The sequence below is a fragment of the Cololabis saira genome, chromosome 10 (genome assembly GCF_033807715.1).
Source record: "Cololabis saira isolate AMF1-May2022 chromosome 10, fColSai1.1, whole genome shotgun sequence".
Classification (NCBI taxonomy): domain Eukaryota; kingdom Metazoa; phylum Chordata; class Actinopteri; order Beloniformes; family Belonidae; genus Cololabis; species Cololabis saira.
The window spans coordinates 36,358,696-36,377,248 of NC_084596.1; the positions used below are offsets into that span (position 1 = coordinate 36,358,696).

Below are 18,553 nucleotides of genomic sequence, written 5' to 3' on the forward strand. Positions count from 1 at the left end.
CTTCATCTGCTGTCTAGCTACATTTTGGCCTCATTCGGTTTTGTCGCTCAGCGCGGGGACACACAACTGATAAAATTAAATGTCACTTAATTCCAAAAAAAAACTATCCCGGCACCGCTGTCGGCTGGTCCGGTCTCTGTTGCAGGTAAATACACTTCTCACGTGTACGCGCCGTTAAAAAACAGTAGCTGTAAATCCCGGTTGAGCATCATTCTGTGCTGCACCCCGTTAACTGAGGCCTTAACTACACTGACACGCCATGATAAAACACTGCTACTAAAACTATTGATTTCCTCTGCCCTCTTCCTCGGCCCGATGTGTGCACGTGTCTGTGTGTGTGCAGGTCTAAGACAGCAAAAGCCAAGGGAATGAAGGAGGGGGGGGTTAGGTAAATCTTTAAAGTGCCTGCAAGAAAACAGGGACAGGAGAAAGTGCAGAAATGAGAAAGAGACAGAAAGGACAAAGACAGCCAAATGTGGCACACCGACAGCACAATAAGGTGGAGAATGAGAGGAGAAAAGTCTGAGGGTGGGCAGTGTGTGTGTGTGTGTGAGAGAGGAAGAGAGAGGGAGAACAGGGGAGAATGGGGTGTTCCACCTTCATCACTTCCAAATTGAGGACAGATTCAATTATATGCAGAAACCACATGGAAATCACTCCGCATTGTTCCAGCTGTAGCACCGAATTTGGCAGCAATCGCATTGGCGACATTGGAGGGCCCATTTATCTTGAAGGGGAATAAGCGTCTCGGGCACTGTACGTGTACATGCATGCACGTGTGCATGTGTGTGTGCGTGTTTGTGTATTAGAGACAGCGAGAGAGCCAGGGCGGGCGAGCAAGCTCATTTATTTTGTAGGGGAATGAGCAAGGGAACGAGGACGCCCCGGGAGGCGACCAGATCATTACCCATCTGGGATCAGAGACAGATAGAGATTTCACTAACGTTGCATGTGCACACACACACACACACACACACAAACACACACACACACGCACATACCATGTATCAATGTAACGAAATGAGACAAATCTCATTTTCATTTGAGGACGGAAGGGCACAGAAGCTGTACAAATACATGCATTTACAGCAAGAGGGAAGGAGTGAGGCAGGAAATTGTTGCAGCCAGCCGGCTGACTGCCGGTTCCAGGGAAATCATTCAGCATCTCGTTGGCTTCCTTTAAATGGATACTTAGATTAAGGTATATTCTGCTCCGGGCAGCCACTAAAACCTCAGCTGGAACATTATGTTGCAACACACACACACACACACACCAACATTTGTGCCACTATAAAAAAGTCGGAGGAGAAATTAAGAGGGGAGCTTTCAACAGCAAAGCGATGCCGTACTAATTGCTTCAGAGTCGCTGTGCATGTAAAAGTCCACTTTTATATGTAGTCATGTAAAAAATAAATAAAAAATGCATGACTCCTTAAATTCTTAGTGTTTATGTATCACAACATCATTAAAATTAGCCAAATACAACCTCAGCTGAACAGCAACAAGTAAGGCATGACAGCATCCATTTATCGAACAAAAACTAAGACAAAAATGCAATTTACTAAGATTCTTGTCTGTAAGGGTGTAGTGGGCTTGTCCTCCCACTGTGTTAAACAATTAATGACAGTCCGTGTGTAATATGGTATGTGCTTTTGTTGATCTGAAGTTGTATTTGTTCAGTTTTAAAGACAAAAGGACGGTTTCACAAACCAAGGTGAAGAATTAAGCTGGAATATGTCACTTCACCTGAATTTATTCTGAAGGTTCTAAACGCAAAGCCTAAACCTATAACTTGTAAATTGACTTAACAATAATCATCCTATATAGTCTTTTTTCTTTTTAACGTCTTGTGTGTTTAGCTTCCTCATACATTTCTACGACCGGCTGCTGCTCATCTGCTGGAACTTAAATGACACACGTCGTCTCCATTTCAGTCTGTGAATCTGTGACAGAGTTCCTTAGCTTTACTCTGTTATCTACAATACTTTATTTAAAGTTAGCGAAGTGATTCAACAGGACCCATACCCCTTTTCCACCAGGGCTGGTTCTGGTTCACAACTCGTTTAACTTGCGAACCAGCGTGGAATTGGTTTGTTTTTTCATAGCTGGGGTGCTAAGGGGAGCCACGTCGCTGCAAACATTAGTTATGTAGAACCAGAACCAGCCCTGGAACCGGTTTGGTGGAAAAGGGGTAACAGGGACAAAGCACAACAGGAAAATCAGAAATCAGCCACCACACATTGTTTCAGTGGGATGAACCGTATCATGGATGGGGACACGAGCAACATCATCACATCTGAGACCAATATATTCTAAATTTGGAAGAGAAAGCAGGGGTTTGACAGGGGTTTGACAGGGGTTCCAGCCCGACCAGCTGACCAATGACACGTCGGCGACGCGTTCGATGGCGCTTTGAAGAAGGCTGGAGCTCACAGCTGGAACTGTGGCAGGTATGAAACATCTCTTCTAAAAACTGAAATATCTGGTTAAAAGAAAACTTTGAATACTGCAGGATACGTAATGCCCCGCTTTCTCAAAAATCCTGATTTCTTAATTCTTCTCTTGCACCAAGACCATATGACTTTTTATCATTACTATTCATTCGTATTCACTCCAAATGTAATAATTGAAAACTTCTTTTCATGTTCCTGTATTTAGTCAGTTTACTCGCTGCATCCTAGTTAGCTAGATGCTGGAACACAACGTTGTGCATCACTAAAACAAGATGCGACTTTGTGCTGTCTGATCATAACGTGTACAAGAATGTACTTTCTTCCCGAATGCCGCCGTCGACTCGAAACAGCTGTCGATGACTCATCCCAACTGTACATTTGCATTTATGGAGTAATGAACCAATCAGCGTTGTCCGACAGCTGCTGCTCGACGCTGACGCTGTCGATATCTCAAAAACACACACAGAGACACACAGACTGAAACTGGGCTGATTGCACTAAAGACAACAACTTATTGAGTGTATCCCTCCACTCAGCAAACACACACTCAGCTGGACTGTCTGACGGTGCTGTTTCTGATCAATACGCATCAAGCTCCTCTGCTTATTCACCAATTATCTCCTCTGCTGATATTTAATATGGAGAGGACCAAGCCACACAGTGCTGATTCAATCATTTACATGATCTATGGTATTGATCCATCTATCTACGAAGTGAAACTGAACATCACGCCGTTATGATCGAGCAGTAGCGTTTTTGTTTTTACAACATTGGTAGAGAAACGTAATAATGACGATATCCCAGAACAGGAAGAACGCAGCAGAGTGGATCTTTTCTGAGAAAAATGACTGCAGTGGGAAAGTTTAGAAAATGAGACGTCAGGGTTTGTTGTGGCGCTTTAAAACGACCCTCAGGTAGACGAAAGGACTTCACTTCAAGAAGCAGGAAGACGGCACGCTGGTCGCAGCTCACGCCCCCCTGCTGTGCGTTTGTACATTGAAAGTCAGCGGCGTGTCGTGCCCCGCAGCCGTCACAGAAGCACATTACAATGCGTGCGACCTACTTTTCGATCTCACTGTTTTTACAGGTGCGCGGAGTGCAGGAGGAGGATGAAGGAGTGCTGGCGTCTGTCTTGCTGCTCTCTCCGTTGCTCGTGGAAGGCATCTCTGTAGACACAGAAATAGACGGTTCACGGTGAGTTCAATGCAGCTCAGGAAAACACATGACAATTTGTGCTGGAGTGGAATAAGTAGCTCAGCTGTTTATGTGAATACATGTTTGCAGGAATAACACGTATAGTAAAGCAAAGGCATTTGCTTAGAGATGATGAAAAGTCTTTCCAAGGCACACAAATGACATCATAGGATTGCATAGGCTAGTTTTTGAATGCTTTATAACTTTATAACTAACTTTAAAAGTCACAAAGCGTTGAGCAGTTCTACCTGAGGACATTACACCGCTGCAGCAAAGAAACCCAACGTCATCCATGTTCTTTGACTTGACATGTGTGCAAGTGTCAGCATATTTTCTAGATTCAGTTGCGAGCATGGGCATGCTGTGAAGAGGATATTTTCTACATGCGGGCCACAGAGTTCTGATGCATTAAGCCCAATATAACTCACATGCTCACAAAAATAAGAAGTGAAATAAATCGAGAGAATTCATAGTTGATCATTTCTTCAACAAATACAGGACTGTCTCAGAAAATTAGAATATTGTGATAAAGTTCTTTATTTTCTGTAATGCAATTAAAAAAACAAAAATGTCATACATTCTGGATTCATTACAAATCAACTGAAATATTGCAAGCCTTTTATTATTTTAATATTGCTGATTATGGTTTACATCTTAAGATTAAGATTCCCAGAATATTCTAATTTTTTGAGATAGGATATTTGAGTTTTCTTAAGCTGTAAACCATAATCAGCAATATTAAAATAATAAAAGGCTTGCAATATTTCAGTTGATTTGTGATGAATCCAGAATGTATGACATTTTTTTTTTTTTTTTAATTGCATTACAGAAAATAAAGGACTTTATCACAATATTCTAATTTTCTGAGACAGTCCTGTAAATACCAGTGGGGTGTATCTCTTCTCTTCATTAATATCAGCTGCGACACATTTTGAGACTTATTTTAACAGCTGACAGGATTCTACACATTAAAACCAATGCAACTTGATATCTAAGTAATAAAAAGCCAAACCAAATCGATATTGCTTCAACACTAATGCCAGTATTGCCCAATCCTCCCTGGCCAACGTGTCAACGGCTTTACTCACCATCGCTGGCCCACTTGGAGAATTCGGGCGTTATTCTGTTAGAAGGCATCCCGCCGCTGCAACAAAGACACAAAGCTGTCAGTAAAAACGGCGGCTCACGGATGCTCTCCGTTGTTTAAGCTGTGCTGCAAGTTAAGTTGGTGTTTTGCTTGAGCGGAAAGGGCTTCGTACTTGAGCACAGCTCCTCGTAGCGCCTCCCTCTCCCGGGCTTCTCCTTGGTCCTCCCCGGCCCCAGAACAGGGGATGATGTCGGCCTCGGTGTACTGGGCTTTGCCGTACTCCAAGGTGTCGTCGCCGTCCACGTCCAGGTCGGCATCGCTGTCTGCCGCGCTCTCCTTGATGCTACACGTGGCAAACCCCGATCCTGCCAAGATAGAACGCAACTTTCAGCATTCCTTAACTTTATTAAACTGGAAAAAGAACACCAAGACTGTTATTCTAACTGTGCTCTTTGAACTCAGCATTTGAACTCCAACACATTCCAACATGTACACAAATCACTTTGTCCAAGCCTCTTCACAAATATGATCTGCAAAGGTTTTTTCAAACGTCTGCAACTACTTATACAAAGAGGAAAAAATGTCATGTAATTCATCCTAAATAACAGAAAAATTGTTTCAAGCCAGCCACTTTGAAATATTGTCACATTTTTTGCCCCTTTTTTTGCTTCTCCTTGCAGCGCTGCCTCAGCGTTGTATCACTGTCAGATGTTTATGGCCTCAGTGCTTTCAAAAATATCAGTTTACAGTGGTTTGGTGATTGGATAGCAGTAAAACCTAACCATGAGGAAGAAACACCTCACTTGAAACGCTCATAAGCCTGCTTTCAGTAATTTCTTTGTAAGTTTTCACACCGTGGGAGAAAATATGTCATAATTTAGACCTTTAAACACCATTCAGCCATCGTGCAGACTCATTCGTTCTAAATGGGGTACTTGAGAACTTAATTCCTGTTCATTATCAGTTGAGGGCGGCTGACGCTTCCCGTCACCTGTTTCCACGTCCAAACTAGGAATGGGTGATATTTTACCGTTCACGATATACCGTCAAAAAAATTCCCCACAGTAAGAATTTGTCATCTCGCGGTAAAAACGATAAATTCCTGTTGATGACGTTTTTGTGTAAAGCCTGATTTAAGGAAGGAAGGAAGGAAGGAAGGAAGGAAGGAAGGAAGGAAGGAAGGAAGGAAGGAAGGAAGGAAGGAAGGAAGGAAGGAAGGCAGGAAGGAAGGAAGGAAGGAAGGAAGGAAAATTCCCGTTGATGACACTTTTTGTATTGGTATTTTTTTTATCGTTATTGGGATAAATGCCAGAAATTATCGTGATACATTTTTTAGTCCATACCGCCCGTCCCTATTCCAAACTACTCCAAAGAGCTGCAAAACCTTCCCACCTGCATATGGATCTGAATGTGTGTGCAGCTCTCCCATCAACCACTGCTGCTCCTGCACTAATCACCACTGATGTCCTGAAGTTTTTTTTATCACTTCTATTTTGTAGAAGCTTCTTTAGTGGAGCATTTCAACAGTTTTCTTGTATAACTGCAAAAAAAAATACAGTGTCACTAACCCTGAATGAGTGTTTTTGGTGGATTATGGGGCTCTCACGTGTCAGTGACAGGTTGTGTGACTGCGTCATTTACATTAGTGCACCATCCGGTCACAACATCCCAGGCACTTTGCTTTGTTTAAGACTAAACATGCTTCAGTGGATTAATATTTATCATCCCGGGTTGTGAGCTGCACCTGCTTAATTGTTTGGTGGATTTCACCACCTGTGTGAAAGTGATTTTTTAAGTTTTTGAGACACTTATAGAAACTCCAAGCTGTTAAACTCAGCTTCTCTCTGAACCAAATTAAACACTTTTAGATAATCTGGAAATAGATGAGAAAAGGAAAGATGTGGTCAGGGACAAAAAAAAAAAAAAAAAAAAAAAAAAAAGTGATGAGAAAGCCAGTGTTCAGACGTGGAATGAACCGATGGAGACTGACACTTTGCCCATCAATCTTTGAGAAAACTGGGGAATGTGTGTGTAAGAGTGTGTGAGTGGCACTTCTATAAACCAAGTGATGAACGCTTAGACAAATCCTTACCACTGCCTGACTGCTCCCCTCAGCTCCACTTAACCACAGCTGGGTGTGTGTGTGTGTGTGTGTGTGTGTGTGTGTGTGTGTGTCCGTCACTTAGAGGTATCTCTTCAATGTTTGTTTGAGACCGTCTGTCCATCTGTCACTTAGGCCCCATCTCTCCAACTCCTTGAAGGTGTGTGTGTGTGTGTGTGTGTGTGTGTGTGTGTGTGTGTGTGTGTGTGTGTGTGTGTGTGTGTGTGTGTGTGTGTGTGTGTGTGAGATGCTGTCTACCTGTCACTTAAACTGCTCCCATCAACCACACAGAGGTAGGTAGGTGTGTATTTGTGTTCCAGAGTGTATGTCACTTACACCAAGACTATTCAAGCTGGGTGTATGTGTGTGTGTGTGTGTGTGTGTGTGTGTGTGTGTGTGTGTGTGTGTGTGTGTGTGTGTGTGTGTGTGTGTGTGTGTGTGTGTGTGTGTGAGTGTATGTGTATGTGTGTGTGTGTATGTGTGTGTGTGTGTGACTGAAGCTGTCTGTGTGAGACTGTCAGGTACAGGCCTGACACCCATCTTATTTACACCTCTTCCAATTTCTACAAGCTCTCAGGTGGACTAGTGTGCTGCATCTGAGGGGAGCCCGACACAGCTGACACCCTTCCCTTTTAACCTGTCTGTCCCCGTCTGAGACTTTCAATACTGCACTTCCAATAACAGTTGTTCTCAGAGCACATCTGAATCTCGCTGCACCCAGGTCTCCCTGTCGAGACTGCAAATCAGCTGCTTCAGCTCGCCTGTGAAGCTTTGGAGAGACGTGAGTAACTGCTGCAGTTTTTGTTCCCCTTGCACCCAACTTTTTTACCTCTACTGGACCCCTCACCCCCCCCCAAAAAAAACAGAAAATTAGCAAGGAAAATGGGCTGTGAGTGTGGGACAACTGAAAACTACTACAATGAGATGTGTCATCACTGCTGAAGCAAATTAAAATGATTTTTCCAGTTTTTTTTGGTTGCAGCATCTACGGGGGACATGTATGAACATGGTCACGCAAGGTCAGCTAACTTCAACATATCTGCATAGGTTTTACATTTCTTTACTTTATTATGAGCTCGGGATTTAATATTGAAGCTTGAAACTGTATTTTGCTTAGTCTGAATATGTTATAAACAGAATGCTTTACGTTGTGGACTGAACAGTGCTTTCTCCATGCATTATGTTCAAATGTCTGAAAAACTAAGCCTGACGCTGGTTGCATCCGTCTCTTATCTTGTAACGTAAAGATGATGCAACAAAATTTTTTTTTTTTTGTTTTTTTTTGGGGGGGGTTTGTACATAAAAAAATGTTGTGGTCTACTTTTTACATCAAAAAAAGGGAATTCAATGTTAAGTTCAAGGTCTGTAGTTCATGTAGTCAATAACTGGACCACTTCCACAAATGACATGACTTTTATATAATGTGGATAGTAGGGCTGCACAATAAATCGTTAAAGAAAACAGGATGTCAATACACACCTACATGCAACTATATTTCCAACTGAGAATTAAGTCATAATGGAGGAGAAAACCAGAGTGAATCTTGGACTTAAACTTCACTGCTATGGGGGGGGGGGGGGGGGGGGGGTAACAACTGCTACACTTTTAGCAAATATAACATTGAGTTAACCCAAAAAGATGTCCATATTAAGGAATGTAAGACTTGACTGTTAAACTGTGGCATGTACAGGTGTTGAATAGGTTTTAAAGGTGTTCCACCAGCCTGCAGCCTCGGCCACCTCTCACTTATCTTCACGTCTGATTTCAGCTCTTACGAAGCAAATCTGACGAAAATTGGACGAGAAAATTACGTTTACCGCAGCTCCAGTTTTCATCCATTTACAAAAAGTTGCTTGAATGGATATGATGTTGGAACTTATACACCTGCGCTTATGAGCCGGCAGCCCCTGAACTGACGTGTGTGTGTGTGTGTGTGTACAGGCTGCAGATGTTGGTGACATGTTGGCTGTGCCGGTGTGTGTGTGTGTGGGGCCTGTTTGCTCTGAACGAGCGTGATCCCGGTGCTTCTATCTGTCCCTCTAAGCAGTCTTGGCAGGCCAATCTAATCTGGCCAGGAAAAGGTCAGCCCCACTCTAACTGCCTTTCACTCACATTATGCACCCGCACCCCCTCCCCCATTCTTCCCTTCTCTTTTCTCCTTTCCCCACATCCCCTGCCCACCTTGCCTGCGATCATCCCTCCTTTTATTCTTTCACTTTTCTCCCCAATTCCTCTTCTTTGTTTTACCCCGAACGTTGTTTTTACTCCTCCGCTGTATCATTCCATGTTCCTCCTCCACTCCGTATCACTCCTACCAGTCCTGCCCGATGAGCGCTCCCCCACGTCTTCTCCGCCACATAAGATGAATCAATACAGACGCGCACACTTTACCCCACAGTCTGGGACTCTTTCATTACCCCAAACATCTGAATATGGCTCACTCTTTAGCATGTTAACTACACATTCCATCCGGAGAGTTACACGCTTCACGACAGCCACAAAAGTGACCCCAGATTTACATACGAGTCACCGCGACGCGGCTGCACGGTACACATCTGAACAGGCAGGCGGGATCAAAGGACTCATCAGGCCGACTGGCAGCTCGGCTCAACCAATCGACCGACCTCGACAACATCCTGTTACCATAGCAATTATCGGGACCCCCTAAGAAGCAGAGAGGAGGCGTGTCAAAGGTCATCACACTATCTTTCTGCCATTTACAGGTCACAGAGACGGGGGACGGGGGGGGCCGTGGGGAAAGGGACCCAGACACAAAGACATAAGAAAGTCGTCTTTGAAGTTCATGTACAAAGCAGAGATTTTTCTCCTCTCCTCTATCCTTCTGGGCCATCTCTGCCCGCAATAATCCTCCCTGTCTCCTCCCCGGTCTCAGAAGACGACCCGATATCAAACCCCAGCATCTGTCTGCCGTTTTATTTATGTTTGGCTGAACTCAGAGATCAGTTCGTGCACCTCAAACCTCGTTTAAATGTGGCATTTTTCAACTCTTTAATAATGCATAAAATACCTAGCGTGCAGGTGCAAGGTGGACTAAGATATATATGTATATGTTTCAACATTTGAACATTCAAGTACACTCCACCTGTGCGAGGTTGGTACCTTATTTTGTCAGCGTTTAAATTTGCATGACCTGATGTTAGCTGAAGGGTTGCTGCAGTTCTCCACCTGTTCCTGTTTATTTTCCAAATATTAGCTTTTATAAAAAATCTATGACAGCGTGAGACTTTTAAAGCAGATCCTGAAAAGTCTGCTCCATTAAATAACCACACAAAAGTTTGAAATCCCAGGTCACCACAAACAAATCATTCAGCTGCGTGACCTCACTGACTTAAAGAATAGTTGGGATGGATACATCTTCATCTAACTTCATCAACAACAAAAAACAAACTAGTTAAAAGTAAAGTAGTGTAGGAACAAGTACCATATTTTCCACACTATAATGCGCACCGCATTATTAGGCGCACTAAATATATGGTAAAATACCGTACTATAGTGGCTGGGGTTGAGTTACGTATCTACCAGATGGAGCTGCGCTACAGGAAATGCTACAAAATCCTACAGCAAATGCAAAAAAAAAAAACAAGAAGAAAAGTACTGTATGTCAAACTTTATTAACAAAATAAAAACCAGCTTTGCTCCGTCTTGTCAAAGTCGCCATTATGCGAGTCAGCGTCGCTGCTGTTGTCTTGAACGTCTGTGACGATTCCTGGCGTTTTTAGCGCCATTACTTTGGCAACACCAACTACATTACCCACAATCCCCCTGACCACAGTAACAGAAATTACGGTAATGATCATGTATAAGGCCATTGCCGGTTTTTGAGAAAATTAAAGGCTTTTAGGTGCGCCTTATAGTGCGGAAAATATGGAACTCATTAAAAAAAAAAAACATAAAAAAATAAAATATTGCCACCTTAGATTCAGAAAGGATTATTTCATTTCATTTTCTTTTTTCTTTAAAAGTCAAGTGTTTAATTGATATTATAAACAGAAATTATCTATTATTACTGTAAGTGATAACGCTGAGGTCCTAATCTTAATTTGTAATAATCTAGTGGTCTAGTAAAAATAAACAAAAAACGTAGTTTTGTTTTAGATTATTTGTGGTAGACTTGTCCAGTACCGACTTTAGCATTTATTTCCTAACAAGGAAACTTCCTTCAAATCCATCTCCTTCAGTAGTCAACTTATAAACTAAAATCTGAAACTGATAAAACATAGTTTTAGACCGATGAAGAAAGTTCTCCATCTGAGATTTATGCTCCCTTTCAACCCGGCTAAGCCGGGAAGTCTTCACTCCCACAGAGTTGAATCATAAACTGATCTGGCTCCATCTTTTTTTTTTTTTATCCCCCGTCTCTCCTCTCCCGGTCTCCCTGCCTTTCTTCCCCGTGCTCTCAAAGGGAGGGGAAGGATGGTGGCACTTCACAGAGGGATAGGCCCTCGCTTCATCTCTCCAGCTGAGGAGACCCCCCTGCAACTTCTCTATATCCATTTAGCCGGCTCTGTCTGGCTCTGGAGAGCCTGCTGGATTCAGCTGTGTGTTAGAACCACTGAGGAGCTTTCAACACCAAATCCACCTTCTGAGCCTTCTGCTGAGTGTGTGAGGGTGTACATGTGTGCGTTTCAAGTTGCTCTCCCCAGGCCACCTCAGTTATCTGCGTCACATCACAAGGTTCCCTATTAGGGCCCAGCAGAAGGGTCCAGGCTCGTTTTTAACGATGTGAAGGCGAGACGGACGGATGGATGGGAGGCGTGTCTGGGAGACGGATGAAAAGTGAGGAGAAGCCACCTCCCACCCTAAGAGCTCCACTTTGTTGCGGTTTAGCCGAGGCTCCGGCATTGATCTGTCTTGTCTCCTCTGCAGGCAGAGGAAGGGAGGCAGGTGAGGCTCAGCGTGTGTGTTTAACAACGGATCGAACGGGAAGAAGGGCCACATGAAAGAAGGAGCAGAGCTGGGAGAGCCTGAACGAGCCTCAGAGAGATAACAACGGCCCTGTAGCTCCATCTGCAGATCTTGATGGACCGCTGTCTTTCCTCTGCTCATTTACACAACTGAGGCCACAAAGAGAGGCTTTGTGGGGAAGAATTAAGTTAAAATAATCAAGCCGCGGGCAGATCGGTAATTCAAGAAACAGAATTTAACTTTGATTAGAAGTTTGATTAAAAATGTTCCTTTTAAAAGGCTACTATTTGCTGAGTCATTGTATTGGTTGATAACAGAAACTGGTAAAATAATGAATAAGAACAGCCTTATTGAGAATGTTTCTGTTTTTTTCAAAGCACATAAGAGGAAAAAATAGGTGAAAAAAGAAATATACAGTTAAAAATGGTTGAAAGTATGTAAAATTATGCTTGTTATTTGAAAGCAGAAGTGTTTTCTGGTAGGGTTTTCCTATCAGTATCACATTAGCAGGGATCCAGAGTGCAAAACATCACGTGAGGGGGCTGTGCAGGGGGTTTGCAGACATTCTGGTCTCACCTCAAAAACTGAAGAGAAGTTGATAAAGAATTTACCAATAAACACGGCTTTCAGAAAATAGTAGGTAGAGGACATTTTACAGCAAAAAGGGATTATATACTTAGTTGGAGGATTTAGTTGCAGCTGCAGAGGGGGGGGTATGAGGGCCTGGAAGGCTGTGACAAAGTCGAAAGACCACACGCATATATAACCATCTCGGTCCCTGAATGTTTGAAGCTTGTCAGCTGACCACTGGCAAATGTCAGTATTGATCATTTATGAGTGAAAGATAACAGAAATGGGGGAATTTCTGTGAATGTCGAACTCTTATTTAATTTGAAAGCACGTTAAGAAGATAAAGGAACTAGTTTGGTTCGTCTGTGAAAACGACCTATATTAGAAAACTGCCAGTTTATAAGTAACTTATTCATCAGTAATGCAGTACAGATGGAAAACATACAAAATGATCACGTCTGAGAAATACCTTGTTTGCCTTTATTATAAGTACCTTAGTTAAGGTTAAGTTTTAGCGAGATCAAACAATCATGGATGTGCACGTTATTTTGGTTGTTCAGTTTTAAAGTAAACATGCCAAATCTTCTCTTGTTTTGGTTTTTCTAATGAGCAGGTTTTCTGCTTTTTATTTATGTTTATGACAGGAAAAAAATAAAGAAAACAAATGTTAGTTGATGTAATCCAGAGGTTATGAAGTAAGTGATTTTTCTTGCTTCAGTCGTCCAAAACCTAAATCTTAGAACATTTAAATCATTTTAAGCAACTTAATTTCCTTTTATTACATTATCCTACAATAAAATAATTTTGAAGCCTTTACTTCCATATCCATACAGATATAACTTCCTAGAAAAGACTAGTTAGATGAAAGTTTGGGTAGAGAACAGTAAAGAATGTAGTGGAGACCCCCACACCGGTGTTATGGACGGCTACATGCTTGCACACAAGGTGTGCCGTCAGAGCCGCTGCCGTGCTCCCCAGTGACCGGCTCTCCCATCCACTTCTATAATTGCATTTCTGTTCACACACACATGCACACACAGCGCTGGCCAGCGGGTCAATTGCCCAGCTAAATGTGTTTTCCTTCCCCTCGCTAAGGAGCTTGTGCAGGGCCTAGCCAAGCTGAGCTGGGCTGACCCCGGGCCAGCCCTCGGTGCCACCAGACCCCTGGTACCATTACAGCTCCCTGGTCACATTCAGCACCAGTCTCACTGAACTAACAGTGCTCGCACAGTGAATGATGGATGAGCAGAGGAAACACAGAAGGAGACAAACAGAAGAGAATGGAGGGAGGGAGGAGGGAGAGAACAAACTGCTGTTGGAGCCGAGGAGGGTCGGTCAGTCATCCAACAAACACAGGACTGGACTTCTTTATCGCCGCGCAGCGCTCCCGCTGCCAGCGCTGACAACACAGCTTCCTCAGACGGACGAGCCGCCCTGAGCGAGTAGGAAATACTGCGTTTGTGCGTTTGTTACCTCTGAAGCCTCCTTCCAGCAGAGCCGTGGCTCTGATCCTCTTCTGCCCCGCCCACTCGTACTCCTCAAAGCCCCGGCCGTTCTCTCCATCCATGTCTGCAGAGTCATCGTCAGCTAAAGCGCCCTCGCGCTGACACACAAAAACACACACAGAGCCGCATTTTAAAACACGGCATATTGCATAAACAGTGTTTGGCTAAACATGACAGAATATTTCTTTATTAATCTTTAAAGATGAGGTGCAGTGACAGACAAGACCAAATTCCCGAAGCAGGTTTAACCTGTTGGGTCCCACATGAAAAAGTTGGAATTTATTTAAACTACAGTAAAGTTTAGGGTTTGCAACTAATGCACTAAATATGTGGACAGTTTAAATACTTTAACCACTTTCTTTCATTTTTTTGGTTTAAATGCAAAGTCCAATTTGAGATGAGGTTTTATTTTGCCTCTATATGGATATAATATTGATATAATATGGATAAAAATGGTAAAAATCTACACTATTTATTCCACTTTTCCTTTTCTAAAGCAAACACATGTGTAGAGAAGACAAAGATCGGCGGGAAAGCTTCCATACTGGAAGGCCTAAAGTGTGCTAGAAGAGGACAGGAATTAGTATCTCTAGCTACATTGATGGAGAGAAGTCAATGAGGTGAGACGACGGAAGTTTGTTAATTACAGGAAGTGATTTGTGGGTGGTCTACTCTAGAGAGGAACGGTTGAGGGTCTACGAGAGAGAAGGAGTCACCGTTGGTGCAGGCTTCATGTGACCGGCCCAGCACCCCTGTCGTACATACAGGGGCCGTGACTCGTGCTCAGAGGTTACATGCCAGTGGAGAAGAAGCAACTGCATCATATGGGATAAACTGGGATATCATTGTTCAAATTCCATGAATACCGTATTTTCTGGACTATAAGCCGCACCCGCTCTATTAAAAAAAAAAAAAAAGATATGCAAGCCGCAGATATTTAAGTTGTTAGATTAGATATTTACTACATGTACAGAACGATTTTGAACTGTAAATGATGTACATGTTTGTACCTAAATAGATCCTTTCCTACACTACAAAAACTCAAAATCTTAACGAGAATATTTGTCTTATTTTTAGTTAAAATGTCTCATTTTTAGTAAAAAAAAAATCTCATTACAATTAAAACAAGACTCATCGCTGGAAAAAACAACAATTTTCACCTGTTTCAAGTAGATTTTCACTTAATAAGTCAAATAAGTAGAAAATCTACCAGTGGAACAAGATTTTTTTTGCTTGTAATGAGAAGATAAATGTTGTTCCACTGGCAGATTTTTCTACTTATTTCAAGTGAAAATCTACTTGAAACAGGTGAAAATGATTTTTCTGGTAATGACTCCTGACTGAGATTTTTTTGACTAAAAATGAGACATTTTAACTAGGAATAAGACAAATATTCCTGGTAAGATTTTGAGTTTTTGCAGTGTAACAGTGTCTTTTAACACAGCAGCAACTTTGCTGATTAAAACGGGACAGAACCAAGAGAATAGCGAGATAACCGGTATTTATTTATCTGTTTCAAATCTGCTTCTACCTACTTCTATCTGCTAAAGAAGAAGTAGCGTATTCTTCTTTGCATTTATTTTGTCTTAGTTTTGATTCTAATTCCGGTTAGAGCGCCCCGAGCGGTGGAAGAAAAATCCACAGAATAGCTGCATCTTTGTATAAGCCGCATGGTTGAAAACCTATGAAAAAAGTAGCGGCTTATAGTCCAGAAAATACGGTATATGCTTTAAGTCGTGCAGACAGATAAACCCCATATGACGAGACTGCAGAAGAGAAAGACAGGTGGTGCTAAACGTCTAGTAGAACTTGGTGGTTTCTGGATGATGGCACTGGTGACTTTACTACGGGAAATAGAGAGGTGACGGGGGCAGAAAGGCTGTCCGACTGGCGGCAGGAAGGGGTTCTGGACGCGGACTGTACTACCTGGATCAGGCATTGTTCCACATGTCTACTCATCTCCTCCTCGCTCCCAGCCAATGGGGCGTTGCACAGCGGACATACCTGGCCCCCCTCCTCAGGCTTCCTCCTCTTCATCTTCCCTATGCGGGCTGGATGAGAAGAGCAAGAAAAAAAAATAGAGATCAATGTTTAGTGTGGATGTAATTAACATCTGTGTATTTCAGCTTTCACTACTGTTGTTTATCTATCTGTCAGATGAATTTTACTTGAGTCAGTCAGATAAAAAAAGGGCTTTTTCTTCCGTCCTGCAGCCTGCATGGTAATGAAAGGAGGCTGATTTAGCTAAACTTGCCACCTTCTGGGATGCGTTCAGAATGAAACAGCTGGATGTGACAATCTCAATCCTCTGCCTTCACTCTACATCAGCATCATCCCGCTCCCTCCGTCTCTCCCTCCTTCCCTGTCCTTCTGTCACAGCTCCCCACCCGCCCCCCCCTCCACGCACACATTTAATTAGAAATTTAACAGGGCAGAACAGCCGTCATTGCACCCCGAGTCTCTGTCGTTTTTTCTTAACTGCAAATAGCGCACGGGGACATTAATTTTTAGCTGGCTGGGAAAGCAAGGGAGGCCGAGAGGGACTGTGGCGCTTGGATGGAGGGAAGGAGGGAGAGAAGGAGGACATAAGGCGGCGCGCCATAACTGCAGGGCAAGAAAAGGGAAGAAGCCGAGAAGGGAGGGCTGAGGAGACACCGGCTTGCCAAGTCTCTCCCTGACGCTGATCAGGAGGAACGTGGTTAAAGAGAGATCGGGAAGGGAAGCTAATTAGCTGCGGCGGGGACTCCGGTCCCCACGAACGCAGGGATACTTTTCTACATGAGAAAATCACCCCTGGTTCCTCGTGAGGCCAGAGAGCACATCAGAGTGCACGAAACTTAAACTACAAAACAATATTGTGCTGTGATGGAGACAACTACTACTGAATTAAGAATAAAACACTTCTCTATATGACTGTATACAACTAATAAACAACTGAATGATTCTTTTGACCAGTTAAAAAACAAAAAAAAATATCCTTAAATGATCCTTTTTTTTTTTAAAGAGACTGAGTTTGACTAAACACTTTGGTCAACACTGATGTTAATTTATATTATAAATCCAACTGAACTAAATATATGCCCATTGCATTTTTAAAATGTATTCATTTGTCTATTTTGATGATTCTATAAGACAATTAGAAAGTTACAAACAGTTAAAACAGTTATGTTAAATAACATATGGGGCTTCCTGAACGCGCTAAAAGGCCTAAACTGAAGCCATCAGGAATCAAGATGATCTTAGCAGAGAGCATAGGGGCTTTTTGTATACCATAAGTATTAAAAGTAATGGGTATATTTAATAAGACTATTCATGATAATAATAATAATAATAAAGGTTTTTGTTAATTGTTTATGTAATAATTGCTCGGGGGTCGTGTTCTGGGTCTCTGGGAGGCGCCTAGAGACAACTTCTGTTGTAATAGACGCTATATATATATATATATATATATATATATATATAGTACAGAGCAAAAGTTTGGACAGACTTCCCCTTTTGTTTGAATGAGAAGGGGTCTGGGAGGCCACTTGTAAAACATCCATAAGACCCACAGGGGTCCAAAACATGACATCATCAAACCACATCCCATGCTGCATGATCCCACAAGATGTTTAATGTTTACAAAAAGTATCTGGTAACAATTCCCATCATATTTATTCAGTAAATAGGTTCACATCCAGTATTCAAGAAGGTTAATTACCAGTTTTTTATTTTGCATTTTCCTTTGACTTTATAACTGAACATAATTTTCACTTTGTTTTCACATTTATACAATTCCATGGGCAACATTGTTTTAAAAACACATGTAAAGCAGATCAACTAATGTGAGCATGAAGTCTCTGGGGCGCTGAAACGACCTGTGCACATACCATTCAATCTTGTTTGCCTGTTTGCCCGAACTCGTAAAAATGTCTGCAAGCAGAAGAGAAAAGAGAGAGGGGGGATATTCATTAGATCACCAGGAGACAGTATGATGTGTTTACAAGTGCAAATAGGGACGTAGTGAGCGGGATTGCGGCGGATGCTGGGGACTCAGCAGTGTCAACATATGAACCTACTTCTCTCTTGTTCTCCAGCTCTTCCATAACTGTCACATCTCCCTCGCTGAGCCGCTAAAACTCATGTCTGCAGGAGGGTCGAGTGTGTTTCCACAGACTCAACATGTCAACAAACTGAACGCTGCGTCTAAAATTTGATCCGGATGGGAAAGGATTGAAAGTGGCGCCCGGATCGGCTAATATCACTCCTGCCCGACGCCATGTTGGCTTGTTTTGGTCACGTGAGCGCGGGCAAACGGAAGTAGGGACACGTCATAAGCTGTTGCGCCTCTCGGCCGCTAGGGGGAAGCAACGGGACTTATTTTTTTTGTCAAGAGATCCCAATGATAGATTTGATGTTTTGCATGCAGATTATCACACATGCAGCTCACTTTTCTGACGATAAGAATCGTTTTTAAATGTTAGCTATGTATTAAATAGAAGATTTTACTTGGAATAAAATGTCCCAAAGCATTCTAAATGCTTAAGTAACCAAACACGTGCAATAAAAATCATTTAGCACCTTCTTTAATAATCATGTCTGCCTCACTCTGCTGCACCTTTCACTTTTGTATTTCTTTGTATAATTTTTTTGTATTTTTTGTATAATTTGTCTTGTAAAATTGTAAATAAGTTATTTTTATTTTTATTTTTTATTTTTATTTTTATTCAGAACTGTC

General features: G+C 42.4%; 1 protein-coding gene across 3 annotated transcripts in view; it reads right to left on the reverse strand.

Annotated features, from left to right (window-relative positions):
- rnf220a (ring finger protein 220a) overlaps positions 1-18,096 on the reverse strand; it is a 36,052-nt gene extending 17,956 nt beyond the window's left edge. For 2 of the 3 annotated variants that reach the window (XM_061732801.1, XM_061732804.1), the window contains exons 1-7: positions 17,895-18,096; positions 17,706-17,748; positions 15,763-15,887; positions 13,805-13,934; positions 4,907-5,099; positions 4,736-4,791; positions 3,517-3,619 (exon numbers count right to left, since the gene is read on the reverse strand). In XM_061732801.1, coding sequence (XP_061588785.1) covers positions 3,517-3,619; positions 4,736-4,791; positions 4,907-5,099; positions 13,805-13,934; positions 15,763-15,887; positions 17,706-17,748; positions 17,895-17,921 — 677 coding nt within the window. In that variant the 5' untranslated portion in view covers positions 17,922-18,096. The remainder of the gene's footprint in view (positions 1-3,516; positions 3,620-4,735; positions 4,792-4,906; positions 5,100-13,804; positions 13,935-15,762; positions 15,888-17,705; positions 17,749-17,894) is intronic. The other variant, XM_061732803.1, reaches the window with a different exon arrangement.
- Between the last annotated feature and the right edge of the window lie 457 nt (positions 18,097-18,553).